Source organism: Physeter macrocephalus, chromosome 8 (genome assembly GCF_002837175.3).
Source record: "Physeter macrocephalus isolate SW-GA chromosome 8, ASM283717v5, whole genome shotgun sequence".
NCBI classification, from domain to species: Eukaryota; Metazoa; Chordata; class Mammalia; order Artiodactyla; family Physeteridae; genus Physeter; species Physeter macrocephalus.
The window spans coordinates 3794906-3813778 of record NC_041221.1 but is presented as its reverse complement, the minus strand read 5'-3'; the positions used below and the strand labels follow the sequence as shown (position 1 = coordinate 3813778).

At 40.2% G+C, this 18873-nt stretch overlaps 1 protein-coding gene across 1 annotated transcript in view; it reads left to right on the top strand.

Moving 5' to 3' along the window:
• The first annotated feature begins 5779 nt into the window (after positions 1–5779).
• PAXBP1 (PAX3 and PAX7 binding protein 1) overlaps positions 5780–18873 on the top strand; it is a 32770-nt gene continuing 19676 nt past the window's right edge. Inside the window, exons 1-7 of the mRNA XM_024120131.2 lie at positions 5780–6229; positions 7644–7772; positions 13148–13324; positions 14875–15096; positions 15623–15726; positions 16861–17078; positions 17587–17776. Coding sequence (XP_023975899.1) covers positions 5887–6229; positions 7644–7772; positions 13148–13324; positions 14875–15096; positions 15623–15726; positions 16861–17078; positions 17587–17776 — 1383 coding nt within the window. The 5' untranslated portion in view covers positions 5780–5886. The remainder of the gene's footprint in view (positions 6230–7643; positions 7773–13147; positions 13325–14874; positions 15097–15622; positions 15727–16860; positions 17079–17586; positions 17777–18873) is intronic.

Below are 18873 nucleotides of genomic sequence, written 5' to 3'. Positions count from 1 at the left end.
ATTTGATGCTTCCTTCTGTAATCATACTATAACGTTACTGTGTATTTACTGTATAGTTTTGCTGCCCTAGAGTAAAACTAAATAACACAGAAAAAAGAAACATTCTTTTGTCTTTATACCCAGAAGAGATACTTATAACTCTGTTGTCTTTTTTTAAAATTTATTTATTTTGGCTGCACCGGGTCTTAGTTGCGGAACACGGGATTTTCATTGTGGCATGCAGGATCTTTTGTTTTTGTTTTTAGTTGCAGCATGTGGGCTTCTTAGTTGCAACATGTGGACTCTTAGTTGTGGCATGCATGTGGGATCTAGTTCCCTGACCAGGGATCAAACCCGGGCCGCCTGCATTGGGAGCGCGGAGTCTTACCCACTGGAGCGTCCTCTGTTGTCTTTAATAACGTATCTGCTTTTGACTTCTTCCCCAAGAAGGAAAGACAGTAATGTACAAATGATATTGAGCTAACAGAGATAAGTGAGTTCTCTCAGAAAGGATGCATCACTATTTTGCTTCTGCATTGGTTGTATAGTTCTTAGATGTATTCATAAAGTGTCCATTGTGAATGTAATATAAATATCATATAGGTACTATGATTATGAATTATATACTCTTTTACATTTTAACACTAGAAAATATAAAATACTAAACAGATAAAATGATTTCAGCTCCTCCTCATTTTGCATGAAATATTCAAAGAAAAGTTTACTAAAAGAGACATCCTGGAGCTACTAATTGCAATCATCTTGAAGGAAAATGCTCTGCACAATCCCAGAAATCTTTCCATATTTACTAATGATGAAGATATTTAAACGGCCAGGGACTTCCCTGGTGGTCCAGTGGTAAAGAATCGGCCTTCCAATGCAGGGACGAGGGTTTGATCCCTGGTTGGGGAAATAAGATCCTACATGCTGCAACTAAGCAACTAAGCTCACGAGACTCAACTAGAGCCCGGGTGCCGCAAACTGCAGAGCCCACGCGCTTTGGAACCCGTGCACCACAACTAGAGAGAAGCCCAAGCGCTACAATGAAGAGCCCACGCGCCTCAGCGAAGATCCCGCGTGCTGCAACTAAGACCTGATTCAGCCAAAAATAAAATAAATAAATAAATAAATAAATCTTTTAAAATAAATAAATAGATAATTAAATGGCCATTGGCACAAAGGAAAAAAATGAATCAAATTGAAATTTATGATTTTATATCCGTGGATGATAATAGAATCACCCGGTCTAAGTAGAAGATGTATTTTAAAAATACTGAATAAGTTCAGTATTTCCATGCAAGGAAATAAAACATTGTTTACTTTTATGTTACTCTAAACTTGGATGAAGAGAAATTTCACCAACTTTCCTTTTGTTGAAGAAACTGTCATTTCAGAAAATGTAAGGAATAGCCATTACAGTTGAATTGCCAATACATTTATAAAAGTTGAGTGGCTTTCCACTGGGGATACTAATATGGCAAAAAAAAATTTTTTTTAACTTTTAAAATTCTGACTCTTTTAAATCTGGATCCCATCAATAATCATGGTTTGACTGAAAAGATAATCTTACTGAATTAGATACAATGGCTAAATGCAGTTTGAGACAAAGAATATAGAAATTTTCTAACATTTTTAAGAGGACCATTTACCTGCTCTGGATGGAGATACTTGTCTCTCTTTACTTACAATAACTATATACTTGCAAGGTAAAGAGCGTTCCTCACTTTAACCCACTGCTTAAATGTCAGTGAGCATATACCTCTATGAATATCTTACAAAAAGAAAAAAAGGAAGAAAGAAAAGCTCCTCTCTGAACAAAAGCTATAACTGAAGAGTTATTAAGTTGGATAAAATTACCATTACTACAAAATTAAAATAACTTGTTTATTTCATTAGAACTCTTTGGTCCTAGTGTTCTTAGCTTTTAATTAATGGAAATAAACTTGAACTACTTTAAGCAAACACTCACACAAACAAAACATCATCAATGACGAAACAAAACAAAAAGACATTTATTCTAAGGATTCTGGGGGTATCTAAGGGAACCCACAGACAGGAGTGCAGTCCTGCTTTAAGAAGAGTTGAGAATAGGAACCGGGAAAGGCACGAGAATCCCATATGCTATTCTTTTTCTCCTCTTCTGCTTTCTAGCACATCTGTTTCATCCTTCTCTCCTTCTACACAGACTAGCTTTCTCAGCTCCTGAATTGACATGGTAATTTATGGCTTTCCTACAGCTTCTGAGTTCACTGCAAGTCCAGCCACAAGCAGGGACTCATTGTCTCTGTTTCAAGTGCAAAATCTTGGGAGAACCTGATTGGCCTACCTTGGATCAGGTCCCCATCCTTTGCCTAGTCAGTACAATGTAACCAGGCTTCCAGCCTTCGCTGTGTGGGGTGCCTTTCTCCCAAAGGAGGCAGTTCCCAAAGGCAGAGGGGGAGGTACCTATAACTACTTTAAGAACTAATCTACCCAGTAACTTATAACAAATGTCTTGTGATCTTGTTTTGAGAATAAAGAGATGTAAACTGTTGAAAATATTGATTTATATCAACATAGGGTAAAACATTTATCACTAATTAAATACACAGATAATGTCTAGTACCATTCAGTCAACAAATATTCATTGCCTACTGTGTGCCAGGCACTATGGTAGGTACTCTGAAGCTAGCAGTGAACAAAACATAAAATCTCCTCCCCCATGAAGCTTACATTTTACTTTAAGTTAATGCACAGCTGTCTTCACCAAGGCAAGGGCTAACATAATTTAATTAAATAAAAATTAAATGATTTCTTCAGCTTTTTTTTTTTTTTCCAGAACAGAATTATTGAGTTATAGTTTTAGGAAGAAAAGAAAAATTTGTAGATCGGGGATTCATAGACTAGTAGATTAGACTATTATTTAGACTATTTATTTGCCTGCCAAATAAAATTTTTAGATAAAATAAACGATTTGGGAGGACTCATAGCTTTCACTACTTTTTAGTTTGCCAAATAAGGGTATAAATGACTACCATATACTATCATCATTATTTCATATAAGGAAAGAGATTTCAGTATCTTAACATGGAAAGAGAAAGACAATCTCTGAATAAAGGACCATTTTTCCCCCCAGGAAAGGACATCTGGCTACTCTACATGAACAGATTGTTCTTACTCTTCTCATCTGGCAGTTGCCTAGGGAAAACTTCACAGGTTCATAGACCTGCATTTGGTAACTATCGTTCCAGACTACAGTCTGAGTCGGCAAACAAAACAAAAGTGGTTTGCCTTTTTTGTCTGAATTTATGGGCCAGTTAATCCATGTAAAGTCACAATTTGGTGAAAAAACAACAACAACTAATCAGAATTATTGCTTGGAAAGATAACTTTAAAAAAGCACTGAACTAACCGATTGATTCAAACAAAATGATGGATGTTAAGAGTTCTTAGGAAGCAGTCTTTGTCTTCCCAGATACTAAAAGCACTCCAACATTAAATAGTGATGACACACTTGGGACTTCCCTAGAGGTCCAGTGGTTAAGACTCCGAGCTTCCACCGCAGGGGGCTTGGGTTCAGTCCCTGGTGCAGGAACTAAGATCCCACATGCCATGCAGCATGGCCAAAAAAAAAAAAAAAAAAAATAGTGATGACATACTGTATTCAATAAACAAATTAGTCAGTTTAGTACTCAAAGCACAGAGCATTTTATAAAATAATTAGTTTCAGATAATATACTGGCTGACAGGCAATTAAAGCAGCTACTCAGTTTCAGGAATTTAATTTCCACAGGGTCTATAACCTCTAGAAGGACCTTTGGCTTGCTTTGGCAGCAAGATAACGTCTAAGAGTTTAACTTTGCCCTTCAATTATCTGAATAGGTAGATTGTAAAAGTTATAAATACATGCTGTCTTTTAATTTGTTAGCTTGCTTTAAAACGACCAGTGGTCTCCTCTCTACCCATATTCAATCACCACTTGTACAGTGGAAGATCTTTTTGAGGTTTTAGGCCAAAATATTAACATAGTCCTTAAGTCCTCCGGACCTTGTCTTTGTTACCTCTACCCTAATCAAGTTACTGCAAATCTGTCTCTTGGCTCTGGAGCTGGTGTCTAGAGGCTGACCAGGCACAATTTGAATCTTTTGTGATAGGAATTGGAGTTCAATTTCACCAATGAAACACTGTTGGAATCAGAACTTAAATCAATGCTGAATAGTCAGAATATAAGAACTCAGAGTAATTTGAGTAGAATGGAAGCTAGTTGTTATTAACTTTCCCTATTAACTGGAAGAAAATGTTACAGAGGAAGCTCTCAGCCTAGATCATCTTGCCAGTTTCCAAAAGTGAGTCATGGGTGGGCAGATCTCAAATCCAATCAAAGAAAACCAGAGGCTGATGTGTATGACATAGAAATTCTTGAGCTTGGGATCTTTTTCAACTTGGAACTTAAATCTCAAGTGAAATTTTGACAGGATGGTGTAGGCAAATAGGCACTTCGGTAGGAGTACAGACTGGCACAGCTGCTATAAAGAACAACTTAGAATTAGCCAAATTACAAACGCACATCTTTGGATCTAGCAATTCCACTACTAGTGACCATTTTTCGAAGCTTTTCATTGCAGCACTGATTATTACAGCAAGACTGGAAATAACATTAATACCAATTTTTTAATGGGACTGGTTAAATAGATTATGGTACAGTCTAACCATGGATCACTATGCAGGTGGGTATTAGAAGAGACAACGTTTTATGAACAGATACGAACTGATCTCCAATTTATGTTAGACTAAAAATGCACTGTTTGCACATTGTGTAAAAAGGGCAATTCATAAAATATACATCTTTGCTTTTATGTTCATAGAATATCTCTGGAGGATCATAAGAAACTTTTAACATTGCCGGCGAACTGGAAGGCTTCTAGAGATGGGTGGGTTTTTTTCACTATATGAATGAATGCCCCTGTTACCTTTTGAATTTTGAGACAAGAAAATTCGCATATATGCACATAGGTGAAGGAAAAGGCCCTACATTTGGTGGTACAATGAGAAAGCAGGTGAGTTCCACTTCAAAGTCAAATACCCGGTTCCGCCCTTGGCGGTTAAGATTGTTACTCTGTGACACAAGTCTGAAATGTGTCACAACCATCTCCAACGCTCAAGTCGATTTTTCCTTCCGTTTGTTTCTGAATCAGCCAGGTTTCCGAACTGCTAGCAAACCTGGCATTCTTTCGGAAACACCAAAAACACTTTTGCTTTCGTTGTAACAGAGGGAAGGTGGCTAAAATATCAGGCCAAGGAACATTTTATCCTAAATGAGATTCAGTGTTTTTGAAAGTGCTCGGTAGCCATAAAGCTGTAGAAATACGAAGTATTACTCAGTAGAGTTAGTCATAATTATCATACCACACCTCAATTCAGTCTCGAGAGTAACATCCCACCCTCCGGATTGCACTTTCCCTTGCCAAACCTGGCTTCCCCTTCTGGCTCCTCCCTCCCCTCCTCCCTCCCCTTCTCCTTCTCTATTTGCCCCTCCCAGCGCTTGGCGGGAGGTTTCCTCGCGTGACTACGTAAGTGCGGAAGGCGCACTGCAGCTCCCTGGGCTGAAGGACCGCAGGGTTTACTCTGTCCTCTAATCTCTATGATCCTCTTTGTGACCCGTCGGATAGCACCAGTCTCAGAGTTCCATGCCGATAGTCCTCCACGCCGACAGAGGACAGTGCAAAAAGCTGACGTTCTCGCGAGAGGCGCGGAGTTCCCTCCAAGTACTGAGAGCGGGAGCGCAAGCGCGCTCAGGGGTGCACTGTCGCTGGAGGGAAGACGCGACGCGGCTGAATATTGGGGGAGCGCGCGTGCGCCTTCGCGGGTTCTTCGCTGCCGGGGCCGCGGTGTGAGATCCGGTGTGAGACAGACGTGCGGGCCGCGCGAATGTTCCGAAAGGCCCGGCGAGTGAACGTGCGTAAGCGGAATGACTCGGAGGAGGAGGAGCGAGAACGCGACGAGGAGCAGGAGCCGCCGCCGTTGCTGCCGCCGCCGGGCACCGGCGAAGAGCCGGGCCCCGGCGGCGGCGACCGGGCCCCCGGGGGGGAGTCGCTGCTGGGCCCGGGGCTGCCGCCGCCTTCCGCGCTGACCTCGGGCCCCGGGATTGAAACCGGGGGCTGCTTCCCGGGAGGCGCGGAGCCCGGCAACGGGCTGAAGCCGCGCAAGAGGCCACGAGAGAACAAAGAGGTGCCCCGGGCCAGCCTGCTCAGCTTCCAAGATGAGGACGAAGGTAACCGCCGCGCTTCGACCTCCCAGATCCCGACATCCCTACCCCGCGCCTCCACCTCGAGTCCCCGCATTCCCTGGACTCCCAGCCTCAGCCCCCGGGAACGGAGCCCCTTCCCGCCCGACCCGCTGCACACTGTCCCCGCCTCCGGCCTTCTGCTCTGGCTGGGGACGTGTTCCCGCGCCGCCACCAGCCTTTTCTTAACTACCGCCTCCTCCTCATCGTCCTCCCGTGCATCTCCTATTCCTGGATCTCAGATCAGTCATTCTGAGTTTTTCAAGTGAAAATTTAGTGTTCCCTGTCCTGCCTCTTTTAACTGGCGGGTGTGTTTTAGGGAGAACTCGAGTCAGGCCCCCAGACTGCTCTTGGCACGTTCTCTGAGCCCTCTGTAGGTCACCGTGCCCACGCCTTTTGCCGTTCTCGTCCTGGTTAGACATCCTTGACCAGGAAGGCCGGGTGTGTAAGGAGTACTCGGTCTGGGAACAGACGCCCGGAGTTGAAGCTCTGGTTCTGAGTCACCTGGGGCCAGTCCCTTGCGATCGCGGAGCCTCAGTTTACCCATAAAAGTAAACAGGGGTACAGATGTGCGGCCTTCCTCGCATTGACATTTGGACAATGAAGAGAGACAGTGTAATGGTATTTCAGGGCAGTTTATCCAGTCTGGTGTGAGGGGCCAGGCTGCAGTGGATTTAGATTTCTGATCGTAAATGAGCCTTAAATCTTAAACCATTTTACCTCCCGAATTGTTGAGTGTGTGTTTATATAACCCAATTAAGTCCATGTTATGAAGCATCTCGATGCGGGATGCTTTCTTGTTTCCAGTAATAGGCAGTTTCTCTTTGGCTTTCCTGTTGTTTTTTATCTTAAGTTTGAGAGGCGTACAGCCACATTTTTGTTTTTAATGATACAGGGACAGCTTGGCAAAGTATTTGCGTTTGACTTTTAAAGTTTTCAAAACTTATTTTTGAAAAGTGATTAGCTCTCAGCTTAGTCTTGAAATAACAGTATGTCAGTTTGTGATGGATATAGAGTTACTCAGATTTGACAGCTCTGTAAACTAGCACCTTTTGATTTTGGATACTTTGTTTCAGATACCTTAATAATATGATAATCAGGTGCTTTCTCAATGACTTTTTTTTCATCCTGAAATAGATGATTCAAGGAAGACAGTAGGACACAGGAAAACTTTTTGCAGTTACATGTGTTTTGCCTTTTAAAAAGTCTCAAATTGGCATTATTCCAGATTAATTTATGAAGTTGACTCAGTTTTTGAGAACCTATTACAAATTTGAAATTATTTCAAGTTATGTAATGATTTGGCGTGTATGAGTATATATTTGGAAGAATTTGAAAGTTAGAATGGAAAATACTGTCTGAAAATGGTTACTACAGACTTCGTTTAATTTCTTTTTTTAAGAAAGTGAAGAAGTTTTCAAAGTGAAGAAATCAAGTTATAGTAAAAAGATAGTAAAATTGCTTAAGAAAGAATATAAAGAAGATCTTGAAAAATCGAAGATTAAGACAGAAATCAACTCATCAGCTGACAGTAAGTACCAAACGAATATGATTCTTTTGAAATGACAAAATGAAACTCTTTCTCACAGGGATTGAATGGATTTGGTATATATAGTGAACTTGTTCAGTTGACTTCGTCGTCCAGGGTACAAATTGAGTAACGATACAGTTCTTTTGTTTAATTATAACACAGTTGCATTGTAAATGCATTTTTTAAAAAGACAGAACCCCACTGGAATGTTTCTGCTGCAATGACTAAATTGTCTCCCAATTTTCCTGCTAGTGTTCCAGTTGCTGTTGAACAGCGAAGGGAGGTTTCCCACTTAAACCTGAGATACAGGTTTATTCCTGTTTGAAGGAGTACTGTGCAAATTCCCGTACTTGTATTTTGTAGAGACAAGTTTTCGATTCCTTTGGTGTTATTTACACAGTTGGTTTAATTCTTAGAGAACTTTTAGGAATGCCCTAAGTCTAATGTTGAAAATACTCCCATTCAGCAGCCTTATCTGCTACACAGATGAAGATTCCTCAGTGTGTGGCCCCTGCCTGCATTGTACAGACATCTCCCATGTCCTCTCACAATCTAAGTGAAAATTTTTAAGCAAAATTTTTAATTGTCCTTAGGAAAGTGGTTCCATGATAATATGCTAATATGAGTTATTCTCATTGCAAGTGCTTTAAGGAAGTATTTTTATTTTATGGAATTAAAGATAGAATTGTTATTTCCCAGTTCTCCACTATAGGCTTAATGTGGAAAAGTATGTCCTTATATCTCAAATTTGCAATCTTACTTTGGAGACAGCATCACTTAAATGTATAACTGGACCCAGTATTTGGCAAAGTGTCCGATGAAGGTTAACTACATTTTTTTTAGAGGTGGGTGAAGGAATGCTTCATAGATAAAGTGGAATTTGAAGCCGGCTTTTTGATCATTTAAATACCAAAGACTAAGGGAGGTATGGGGATATTAAAGATTAGTGTGACCTAAGCTGTTTTGGAAAAGAGCGAGTATGCCTGATAGGCCAAAGTAGACGATTTGTGGAGGAAGCGGAGGTTTAGGGTGAAAGGTACGTTGCTGACAGATTGCGAAGGATGTTTACTGTCTAGTAAGGGATTTCGGGTTGCTGTTTCAGTGGCCTGCAAGGTGCCGACACAGTGAATGCCCTCTGAGATCTTAACCTGGTGTTAGCATGCAGCATGGATTGGCGCGGGGAGAGGTTGGAGGCCAAAAGCAGTTTAAATGCAAAGGGCCCCAGCTTTGACCCATTAGTAGTGGCTTTAAAAAGGCCTCAGCAGGGCAAGACTGAGGCTTTCCCTGGCTCAGCAGGAAATCGTGGGTGAGTTAAAAATGTTTGCCGCGGGTGTGGGAAAAGAAATAGTAAAAGATTATTTGAGAAGTATTGCAAGGGAAGAATTGGTAGACCTAATGTATGAGTCAACTGTTGGATTTAAAAGAAATAGTCAGATTTGAGCTTTTGTGCCAGGTGACTGAGAGAATAATTATGTGTGATATACAGAAATAGGGAATGCAGGTGGGAGGAGGAGGGTTTTTAGGGGAACTGATTATTTTGGACTCTAGGAAGCTGCTTCATTTTTTCCAGATCTCTTGAGAACCAACTGTGTACGATGAAATCGAACAAGGAAGGTCAGGAAAAGTGAGGACTGAGAAAGGACCATTTACTGTTGGGTTAAGAAATTGAAGCAAGTACAAGGTTTTTGAAGCCACCTTCTGTGACCTCTTCTGTCTTCTGCTTTCATATAACGGATTTCCTACTCACCCAGTAACTCAATTAATGTCCTCCCCAAAGGTGGAGCCTCTGTGTCATATAGATTGTCATCCCTGAAGTGATGGCGCTCTGTAGCTCTTCTCATTCATCAAATCACAATCCCGGGCTTTTTCTACCCCAGCCCTCCTTAGACAGGCAGAGGTGCATTAACTTGAAAACAAGGGTAGTATCAGTCTACTTTTGTGATATTCCTAAAATAATGAGTTTACCTTTAAACTTGAATTTGAGTGGAAATGGCCAGTGAAGAGTTGGAGATGTAGATTTAGATATGGTGCTCATTGAGGTGATAATTAAAACCAGAGTAGGGCTTCCCTGGTGGCGCAGCGGTTGAGAGTCCGCCTGCCGATGCAGGGGACGCGGGTTCGTGCCCCGGTCCTGGAAGATCCCACATGCCGCAGAGCGGCTGGGCCCGGGAGCCACGGCCGCTGAGCCTGCACGTCCGGAGCCTGTGCTCCGCAACGGGAGAGGCCACAACAGCGAGAGGCCCGCGCACCGCAAAAAAAAACAAAAAAAAACCAAAAAAACAGAGTAAATGGAATTGATGAGGGAGTGGCATAAAGGAAAAATTCTTGAGGACCAAAGACTTCTACCTGTAATAAGCATACACATAGAGAAGAGGGTTTACTGAAGAGATAAAAAGAATCATAAAGTCCAAAGGAGAAAAGATAAGAAAGTTTCAAGATGATGATTGTCAGTTGTGTGAAATAGTATCAGAAAGGTCAGGAATAGTAAGGGCTGAGAAAGGGCTGTTGGCAGGGTTGCTGTGTTTTTTTCCGGAGGAGGGCATCTGGCGAAACAGACTAGTTTACTTGCCAAGCTCTGTGCCTGTTTGGAGGAAGGAACATCTTTTACTAAATTGCTCAGTGATACTGTATGAATTAGCTGTGGCTGCAGCCTTTGGGTTAGTTGGTGAGCTTGGAATGGGAGAAATCAAAGGCTGTTTGCCAGGGTTGAGGCATGCAAATTGGTGAGGAAGGGGGTGGGTAGCAGGTCTGCACTGCTGCTTTGGGAAGTTTGGCATAGAGAGAAGGAAAGGATAGTAGAGAAACAATTGGGATCAAGTAGAAGTTCTTTTGCTAGAGGAGAAGCCTGTGTGTCTTTGTAGACAGAAGAGAGGAGAGGGAGAGGCTGACCCCCACCTCCTCCTTTCAGATTATGTTAAACTCTGACTCTGTCCAAATGAGTTCACTTCCATTTTCAAATTTGGCGCAATCATAATTTCAGTTTATATATTCTTAATAATATTATGACCAAGAATTTTATCGCATTAATTTTTCAGTGTAGTTTGTTGCTTAAAATCATGTAATCATCCAAATGATACATAGTTACACTACTATTAACTAGACTTCCATATATCAGTGTTTATTTCCTTGTGTGAAATGTATACTTAAAATAGCTGCAAACCTAAAGAAAAAAACCATTCAAAGTAGAGAGAATAGTTGTGACAGCAAGTTTCTTAAAGTAGTCCAAGAAATTGAGGCACAGGAGGAGCCTAGAAAAGGTTAGTAAGCATCTCTTTTTATAAAGCTGTCTGGAAGGGTAGTATATGACCAAGTAACAAAAATTCACCTGTCAGCCATGTTTTGGACTTGTATTTGCTCAATCACAATAAATTCTTACCAACTTACTGAAACACTGAATCTTTTGAAGTCTGCAGAAATCTTTTTTTTTTTTTAATTTATTTATTTTTTTACTTTTGGCTACGTTGGGTCTTCATTGCTGCCCACGGGCTTTCTCTAGTTGCGGCGAGCAGGGACTACTCTTCGTTGTGGTGCGCGGGCCTCTCATCGGGTGGCCTCTGTTGTGGAGCACAGTCTCCAGGAACGGCGGGCTTCAGTAGTTGTGACTCGTGGGCTCGGTAGTTGTGGCTCGTGGACTCTAGAGCGCAGGCTCAGTAGTTGTGGCACACGGGCTTAGCCACTCCGAGGCATGTGGGATCTTCCGGACCAGGGCTCAAACCCGTGTCCCCTGCATTGGCAGGCGGACTCCCAACCACTGCGCCACCAGGGAAGTCCCTGCAGAAATCTTTATCTGGGCATATCTGATCTAGTAACGCTTCTTGTAGTTCTGTTTTGTCTGTAAAAAGCCATTGATGTCATGTAGACTGAGAGCAGAAGGAAATGGGTAGTTCTTGACTACATCTGTCTTCATACATCTGATTAGACTGAGTTTTAAAAATCTCATAGCGTGCTTCCCTGGTGGCGCAGTGGTTGAGAGTCCGCCTGCCGATGCAGGGGACACGGGTTCGTGCCCCGGTCCGGGAAGATCCCACATGCCGCGGAGCAGCTGGGTCCCGTGAGCCATGGCCGCTGAGCCTGCGCGTTGGGAGCCTGTGCTCTGCAACGGGAGAGGCCACAACGGTGAGAGGCCCGCGTACCGCAAAACAAAAAACAAAAACCAAAAAACCTCATAGCCTCAGAAGTCACTTCAGAGGGAGTCTGTGGCTAACGAGGTAGGATGGTAAATTTAAAAAACTGAAGAGCCTTAAAGCAGAATGACCTAAATCATCTCAGTGAAGCTGGGGGGCGGGGGGAGTCATTATCCCCAGCACTCTTCTTTAGGGAAGTAGAATATGGTTTGAGAAGAATTAAGAACTTTTGAGGCAGTTTTGGGGAGGGAGGGGAACATGCTAGGGAAACAACAGAAGTTTATCTTTCATATATGTAGAATGAACTTTTGTTTTACTCCTCCATTATATTCATGGTGCCCCTTGTGTGCATTGCCAGGTTCAGTGCTTCAAGGTGAAAAACACTGATTTTCTGAGTTTTGCCTGGGATGGAAGGTGTAATAGGACTATTTAGTTATAAGTAAAGGAAACCGTTTGGTGTAAAGTAAACCACTGTAGCAGTGGTGCCTCCTGGAACCCTGTGGCAGGAAAGTAGTCTTGAAACTGGCCTCGGGAATGGCCTGAGAACTAGAGAGCTCTTTTCTCTGTCCACGTGGCCAAGTACGGCTACTCCACAACTCCCTTCCTAGTTTGCACGTGGTTTTTAGTGCCTCCTAGCCTCTGACTTGTCTCTGTGTCCCAATTCCAGATTGCCAGAAAAATCAAGTTTAGTCACACATCCACTCTTAAACGTTCAGTCATGGCAACGGAGTCAGGGGCCTACACAGTGTAAATGTGACTTTTGGGTCTCAGCCCTTCAGATGATGGGTGACACATGGCTGTGAACTAAGACGATATCTCATAAAGTGTTCATTACAGAGAGGTTTATCTGGTCTATAATCTTTGTTCTTGATAGAAAGCTGCCTCAAATGGGCTTAGAGTTTAACAAAATACTGACATGTAAAGTGAAATAATGCTTCCAAGAGGTTTGAACAGTTACCTATGAGAGTTTAGAGGGAGAAACAGTTAGTTTTGATATACTAGTAAAATGTTGATAAAATTGAAGGTAGCGATTGGGCGGGGTCTCTGCATCCCTGCGCCCCCTGTATTGTTGTAACCTCCAATTGTGTTTATTGTGATTATTCATGTTCACACATCAGTGGTTTGAGTTTTTTATAAACAGTTTAAATAGTTCAAGCTTTAATGAATTGAGCCCATAATTGCATTAGAAGTGACTCCTTAATTTATGGATCTTGTTTTAGATATATTTTATTACTTTTTTCAAAAATGTAGACGAACCTCCTTTGGACAAAACAGGTCATGTTAAGGACACCAGTCAAGAAGATGGAGTTATCATCAGTGAACACGGGGAAGATGAAATGGATATGGAAAGCGAGAAGGAGGAAGAAAAGCCAAAGGCTGCCGGAGCCTTTTCAAATGCTTTATCTTCTTTGAATGTTCTCCGTCCAGGTGTGTACTTGCAAATTCTCCTTAGAGCTGAATAAGCCCTCAAGAATGAGCTGTCTGTAAAGATGGTCGTTAAGGAAGGAGTTAGCTAAGTGGTGTTTCTTGTGACATCCCTGTTTGAAGCCAGGTTGTTTCATTTTGCAATTACAGAAAGTAAGAAAACTAGAAACTTCCCAGCTTTCCAAGTTCATTCTCAGGCAGTTTTATTATCAAAGCAAATGTAGGGCTTCAAGTAAATGGTACTGAAGTCCTTTTTTTATGTATTTCAGATTAAGATTTTAACTTTTTTAAGAACTGCTACCAAAAGCAAAATTGCTGCTAGTTTTATGTTCACACTTTTTTTTTCTTTAACTTTTTTATGAAAATAATTTGTAGATCTATTCACTGGCTGATCAGCTTTTGAATAAATAAATGCTTAGTAGCCAAATTTAAATTATGAAGAGTAACCATTTAACTCATTATAAAATCTAAAACTTACTCTGGGGGAATTCCCTAGTGCTTTCACTGCTATAGGCCGGGGTTCAATCCCTGGTCGGGGAACTAAGATCCCACAGGCTGCGCAGGGTGGCCAAAAAATAATAATAAATTTTTAAAAAATAAAAATGCTTACTCTGGATTTGTAAAGTTGTGAAAAGTTATGTACATAGATCTAGTAGCATTCTAATTGGTACAGTCTTTATGGGAAGCAGTTGGACAATATGAATCAGTGGATTTCAAATGTTCTTAGTCTTTGACCCTGTAATTCCATAGCTAGAAATTTATCCAAGGAAATAATGTTTTTATTGCAACTTTATTTGCAATGAGCAACATTTAGAAAATGTCTAGCAGGAGAGGAATGGCTTAGTAAGTTATGGTGCATTTACATGATGGGATATTACATAGCTGTTTAAATAACAATTAGAAGAGTAGCAAGGCATTAATTTTTACTGTAGGTGAAAATGTCAATTAATTTGATTATGTGGTAGATTATGCTTTATTGAGTGAATGTTGTAAACCACTAAAAATTATGTTTATGCAAAACAACATGGGAAAAAGCTTATGTTTTAATATGAAGAAAAAATCAGATATAGAATTATATATTCAGTGTGCTTACTGGTCAACTGAAAACTATTTGCAAGAGAAATATAAACCTAATAGTGTTTTTTAGGGTTGTAAGATTGTAGATACTTTTTTTGTTTTTATTTGTTTTCTGGTTTAGTAATAAATGTGATTTTATTGCTTTTGTTTATTTCTAAAAATGAAAAAATATACCATTAAAATAAAACTGCTTTGGTGGATTTTCCCTTCCCCCCTTTCCTGTACATATTGCCATTATACATATTTTTTAGTTTCCCTAGTGACTTTTACTTCCATTTAAACTAAATTAAAAATAAATCAGTTGTTTTGCAGGCACAGTTTGGGAAGGGGGGGGCGGGGATGCCAGCAGATAACATTAGAACATCACTGTGACAAGGTTGTCTTGATGAGATTCACTTATCTTTCATATTTTCAAGAAAATAGAAACTTTTTTCCCTAATATTGCATAGTTTATAATCCTCACCATTTGTTTCCAGGAGAAATTCCAGATGCAGCTTTTATACATGCTGCAAGGAAAAAGCGTCAGATGGCCCGGGAATTGGGAGATTTCACTCCTCATGATAGTGAGCCTGGTAAAGGCCGCCTTGTTAGAGAAGATGAGAATGATGCCAGTGATGATGAAGATGATGATGAGAAACGCCGTATAGTTTTTTCTGTGAAAGAAAAATCGCAAAGACAGAAAATTGCGGAGGAAATAGGTAACTTGATTTAATGGGACCGTAAGCCTGTTTCATTGCTATTAAATATAATTTGATACTACAATCAAATAAAAAGTACCTGTACTTATTTAACTATGTTTAATGTTAGAGAACTGTTCTTGCTTGGGTGTAAGTGTCTTATTGGAATTTTTTGAAAAGTGTAGCATGATTTTGGTAGCTAGTGTTTATTGAGCACTGTGTGACCTGTATTGCGCTAAGCACCTAACGTACATAAATATATGTAATTGGCTCTTCATTCTTAGGAGGCATTAGGTTTCCAGAGGTTAGGAAACCTACCTAAGGTTTTAATCGTTACATTGATACTGCCTTTTGCTTCAGGTGTGCTGTGTGTTAAGACAAGCAAAAGCAGAAGTATCAAATGAGGGAGAGATCATAATAGACATTTTAACTTCAGTAAGATTGAGTTAATGCCAATAGTTTTGCTTGATTTTTGTGAAATATCAGGGTAGCATCTCTTCCCTCGCTGTTTTTTTGGAATTATTTACTTTGCTGCTTATGGCTCTAGGTATTGAGGGGAGTGATGATGACGCTTTAGTAACTGGAGAACAAGATGAAGAGCTCAGCCGATGGGAACAGGAGCAGATAAGAAAAGGAATTAATATCCCTCAGGTAAGAACCAAAGAATTAAACTTCAAAAATTAAAAAAAGAAATTAAAGAAATTTTTAGCTTATTTTGTTAAAGTAAAAACATATTGCACATTGAATTGATCCTTTGTCATTCATTCAAGTAACATAATGAGGAAAATTCTATAAAGTTATGTATCCAGTAAGCTGTTAGAAGAAACTATATTACATTTTGCCTTTTACCATCCAAATGATGGAAGAGTTTCTGGTTTCTTAGGTAAGTGTTTCTCTAAGTGGTCCTTCAGCCAGCAGCATCAGCGTCATATGGACGCTTGTTGGAAATGCAAATTCTCACCCTCCTGAGTGAGACCTAGTGAATGAGAAACCCTGGGGGTGGGGCCCTGCCATCTGTTTCACAAGTCCTCTGGGTGATTCTTTTGCTCCTAAAGTTTGGGAACCTGTATAGGTAAGGTGTTTCTTTCCTATAGAGCTTATTGTTTTCTGACTTTAAAAATTATTTTGGGGCTTCCCTGGTGGCGCAGTGGTTGAGAGTCCACCTGCCGATGCAGGGCACACGGGTTCGTGCCCCGGTCTGGGAAGATCCCACGTGCCGGGGAGCGGCTGGGTCCGTGAGCCATGGCCGCTGAGCCTGCGCGTCCAGAGCCTGTGCTCTGAAATGGGAGAGGCCACAGCAGTGAGAGGCCCGCGTACCACAAAAAAAAAAAAAAAAAAAAAAAAAATTATTTTGTAGAAGATGGATTTCTCAGTAATGCAAAAATCTGATTGTAGATGAAAAATATCTTCCTAAATAGTTATAACAATTTATTTTATAAAAGTAAGTAGTACAGTGGAAATATCACATAACATTTTTTTTGTTGCTAGTGTTTTGACACAATTTAATGCCCCTTCTAACTCTAAACTTCTTTGTTATTGTTTTCCCGAAAGTTACTAGAAATGAATCCAGTAATCCCATAGGAATTAGAAATGAATCCAGCACTACTTTTATCTGATTTTGAAGAGCTCTGCAATTACATATTTTAATTACATACTATTTGGAAAATGGGTATAATTTTTATTGTTAGTGTTTTTTTTGTTTGTTTGTTTAACACTAAAGGCATGGGATTTTTCTTTTCATAGTTTCAGCTACTAGTTTTAATACACATCCCATTTATTTTCTAGGTTCAAGCAAGTCAGCCCACTGAAGTGAACATGTACTACCAGAACACTTACCAGACAATGCCTTATGGTTCATCCTATGGCATTCCTTATAGTTACACAGCCTACGGATCATCCGATGCCAAATCTCAAAAAACAGATAATACAGTCCCTTTCAAAACTCCCAGTAATGAGATGACTCCCGTTACTATTGATTTGGTAAAGAAACAGCTTAAAGACAGGTAGGGCAGATCAACTTCTTAAAGACCTGTCCTCTAGCTTTCCGTTCCCTCAGGCAACATGTAGTCTGGGGTAGCAGATGCAGAATATCGGCAAAGAAGATTCACTGGCCTATCTTCAAAAGCTAAACAGAAGATGACTTCATACTTTGTTCTGCTACCTTCTTGGATTACTTCTGTGGAAGCCTCGAAAAGTTTTTAAAAATACCGCTCCATGATCTTGTTGAAGACAGTGCTGAATTTGCACCTCTTGGACTCTGAAAGAGTGTAGTCAAGATATGGGGGGAAAAACAAAACAGTGAGATTTTGGTTAGCCCACCAAATAACTTTATATGAAGTCTGTAAACTGCCGTTTTTTGAGGAAAAAAGCAGTACAGATGAAAAGATCCACTCCAAGCATTTTTATATTCTAATAGTGGAACTAAATGCATTATTATAAATATTGCAAGAGTCCTGACAGCGTAGACTTTCAGATGTAAATGTGTTATATTTATCCTTTTCTGTTCTTAAGGTTGGACTCCATGAAAGAACTGCACAAAACAAATCGACAGCAGCATGAGAAACATCTGCAAAGCCGAGTGGACTCCACCAGGGCTATTGAAAGATTAGAAGGGTCTTCTGGGGGTATTGGTGAACGGTATAAATTTTTGCAAGAAATGCGAGGGTATGTCCAAGACTTGCTTGAGTGTTTCAGTGAAAAGGTAAGAATGCAAAAATATTAATCTCTTTGAATAAGGCAAAATTAAGGAGGTCTAGATTTCTTTATTTCTCAGAAAATATCCACTGAATTCAACTTTAGAAGTGATGAAAAGTCATGCTTCATTTTCTCCACTTCATTAACAACCTTCTATCTTGGGGTAATCTAGTGCCTTGTAGAAAACAAAAAAAAGATAATTCAAAGCATATTTAAATAAGACTTTTGCAAATCCTGCCTTAGTTTAATGGTAGATTATTGGCCTGTCCTGAATTATTAAAATATAAGGGACTCATGAAATCTTCTTTTTTATGGTTCAGATCTAAACTTATCTTTAAACTGTTTCTACAAGTAATTCCAAATATGCATAAAGTTGCAATATTTTATTAGCTTTTTTTTACCCTAGATAAAGTTGATTGCCATTGCTGCTAATAGTTTTCATCTAAATAAGCCTGTGCTTTATCCATTTCAGAAACCATTCATTGGCCATAATTTCTGTTAAGGTCTCATTTCTTCCAAGTTCATTTTTTTTAGTCTGACAGTCAGTTGGCACAATTATTTGCATCTTATTATGCCATTTGTTTGCCTTTTTTGTTAGCTGCACGCAGAATCCTTTTCTCAAACGCCCTTTTAATTGATTTTTAAGATAAATGTTATTGTTTGATGCATTGGTTTATAGGCATTTGTGGACTTCACAGCCTTTTCTTTAAAAAAAAGTAAAAGTGCTTTTGAATATCCTATCTCTATAAACTTTCAAGTGATACAGGATTAGAAGGCACATTTTCTGTTATTCTTGGCCATATGAATTAGCGTAGAATCGGTAAGCATACAGTATTTTAACTTTTTATTATCTCCGTTGATTACTTCAGTATCTTAAGGCCAAAGGCTGGCTGAAGAACAGTGCCAAACTGTGTCTTCCAAATGGATCTTAATGGTTCCAGCCAGTCTGGTCAGATCCACCAGGTCTTCTCTGAAGGATTCATGTTCTTGTCCTTATCACCTGATTTCTGGAGCAGCAGCTACATTCTAAGCTATGATATCCCTTGTGGCAGATCTGTGGCTTAGGGTGACAAGTACAGGGGTGAGAAAGAAACATAGGTTTGA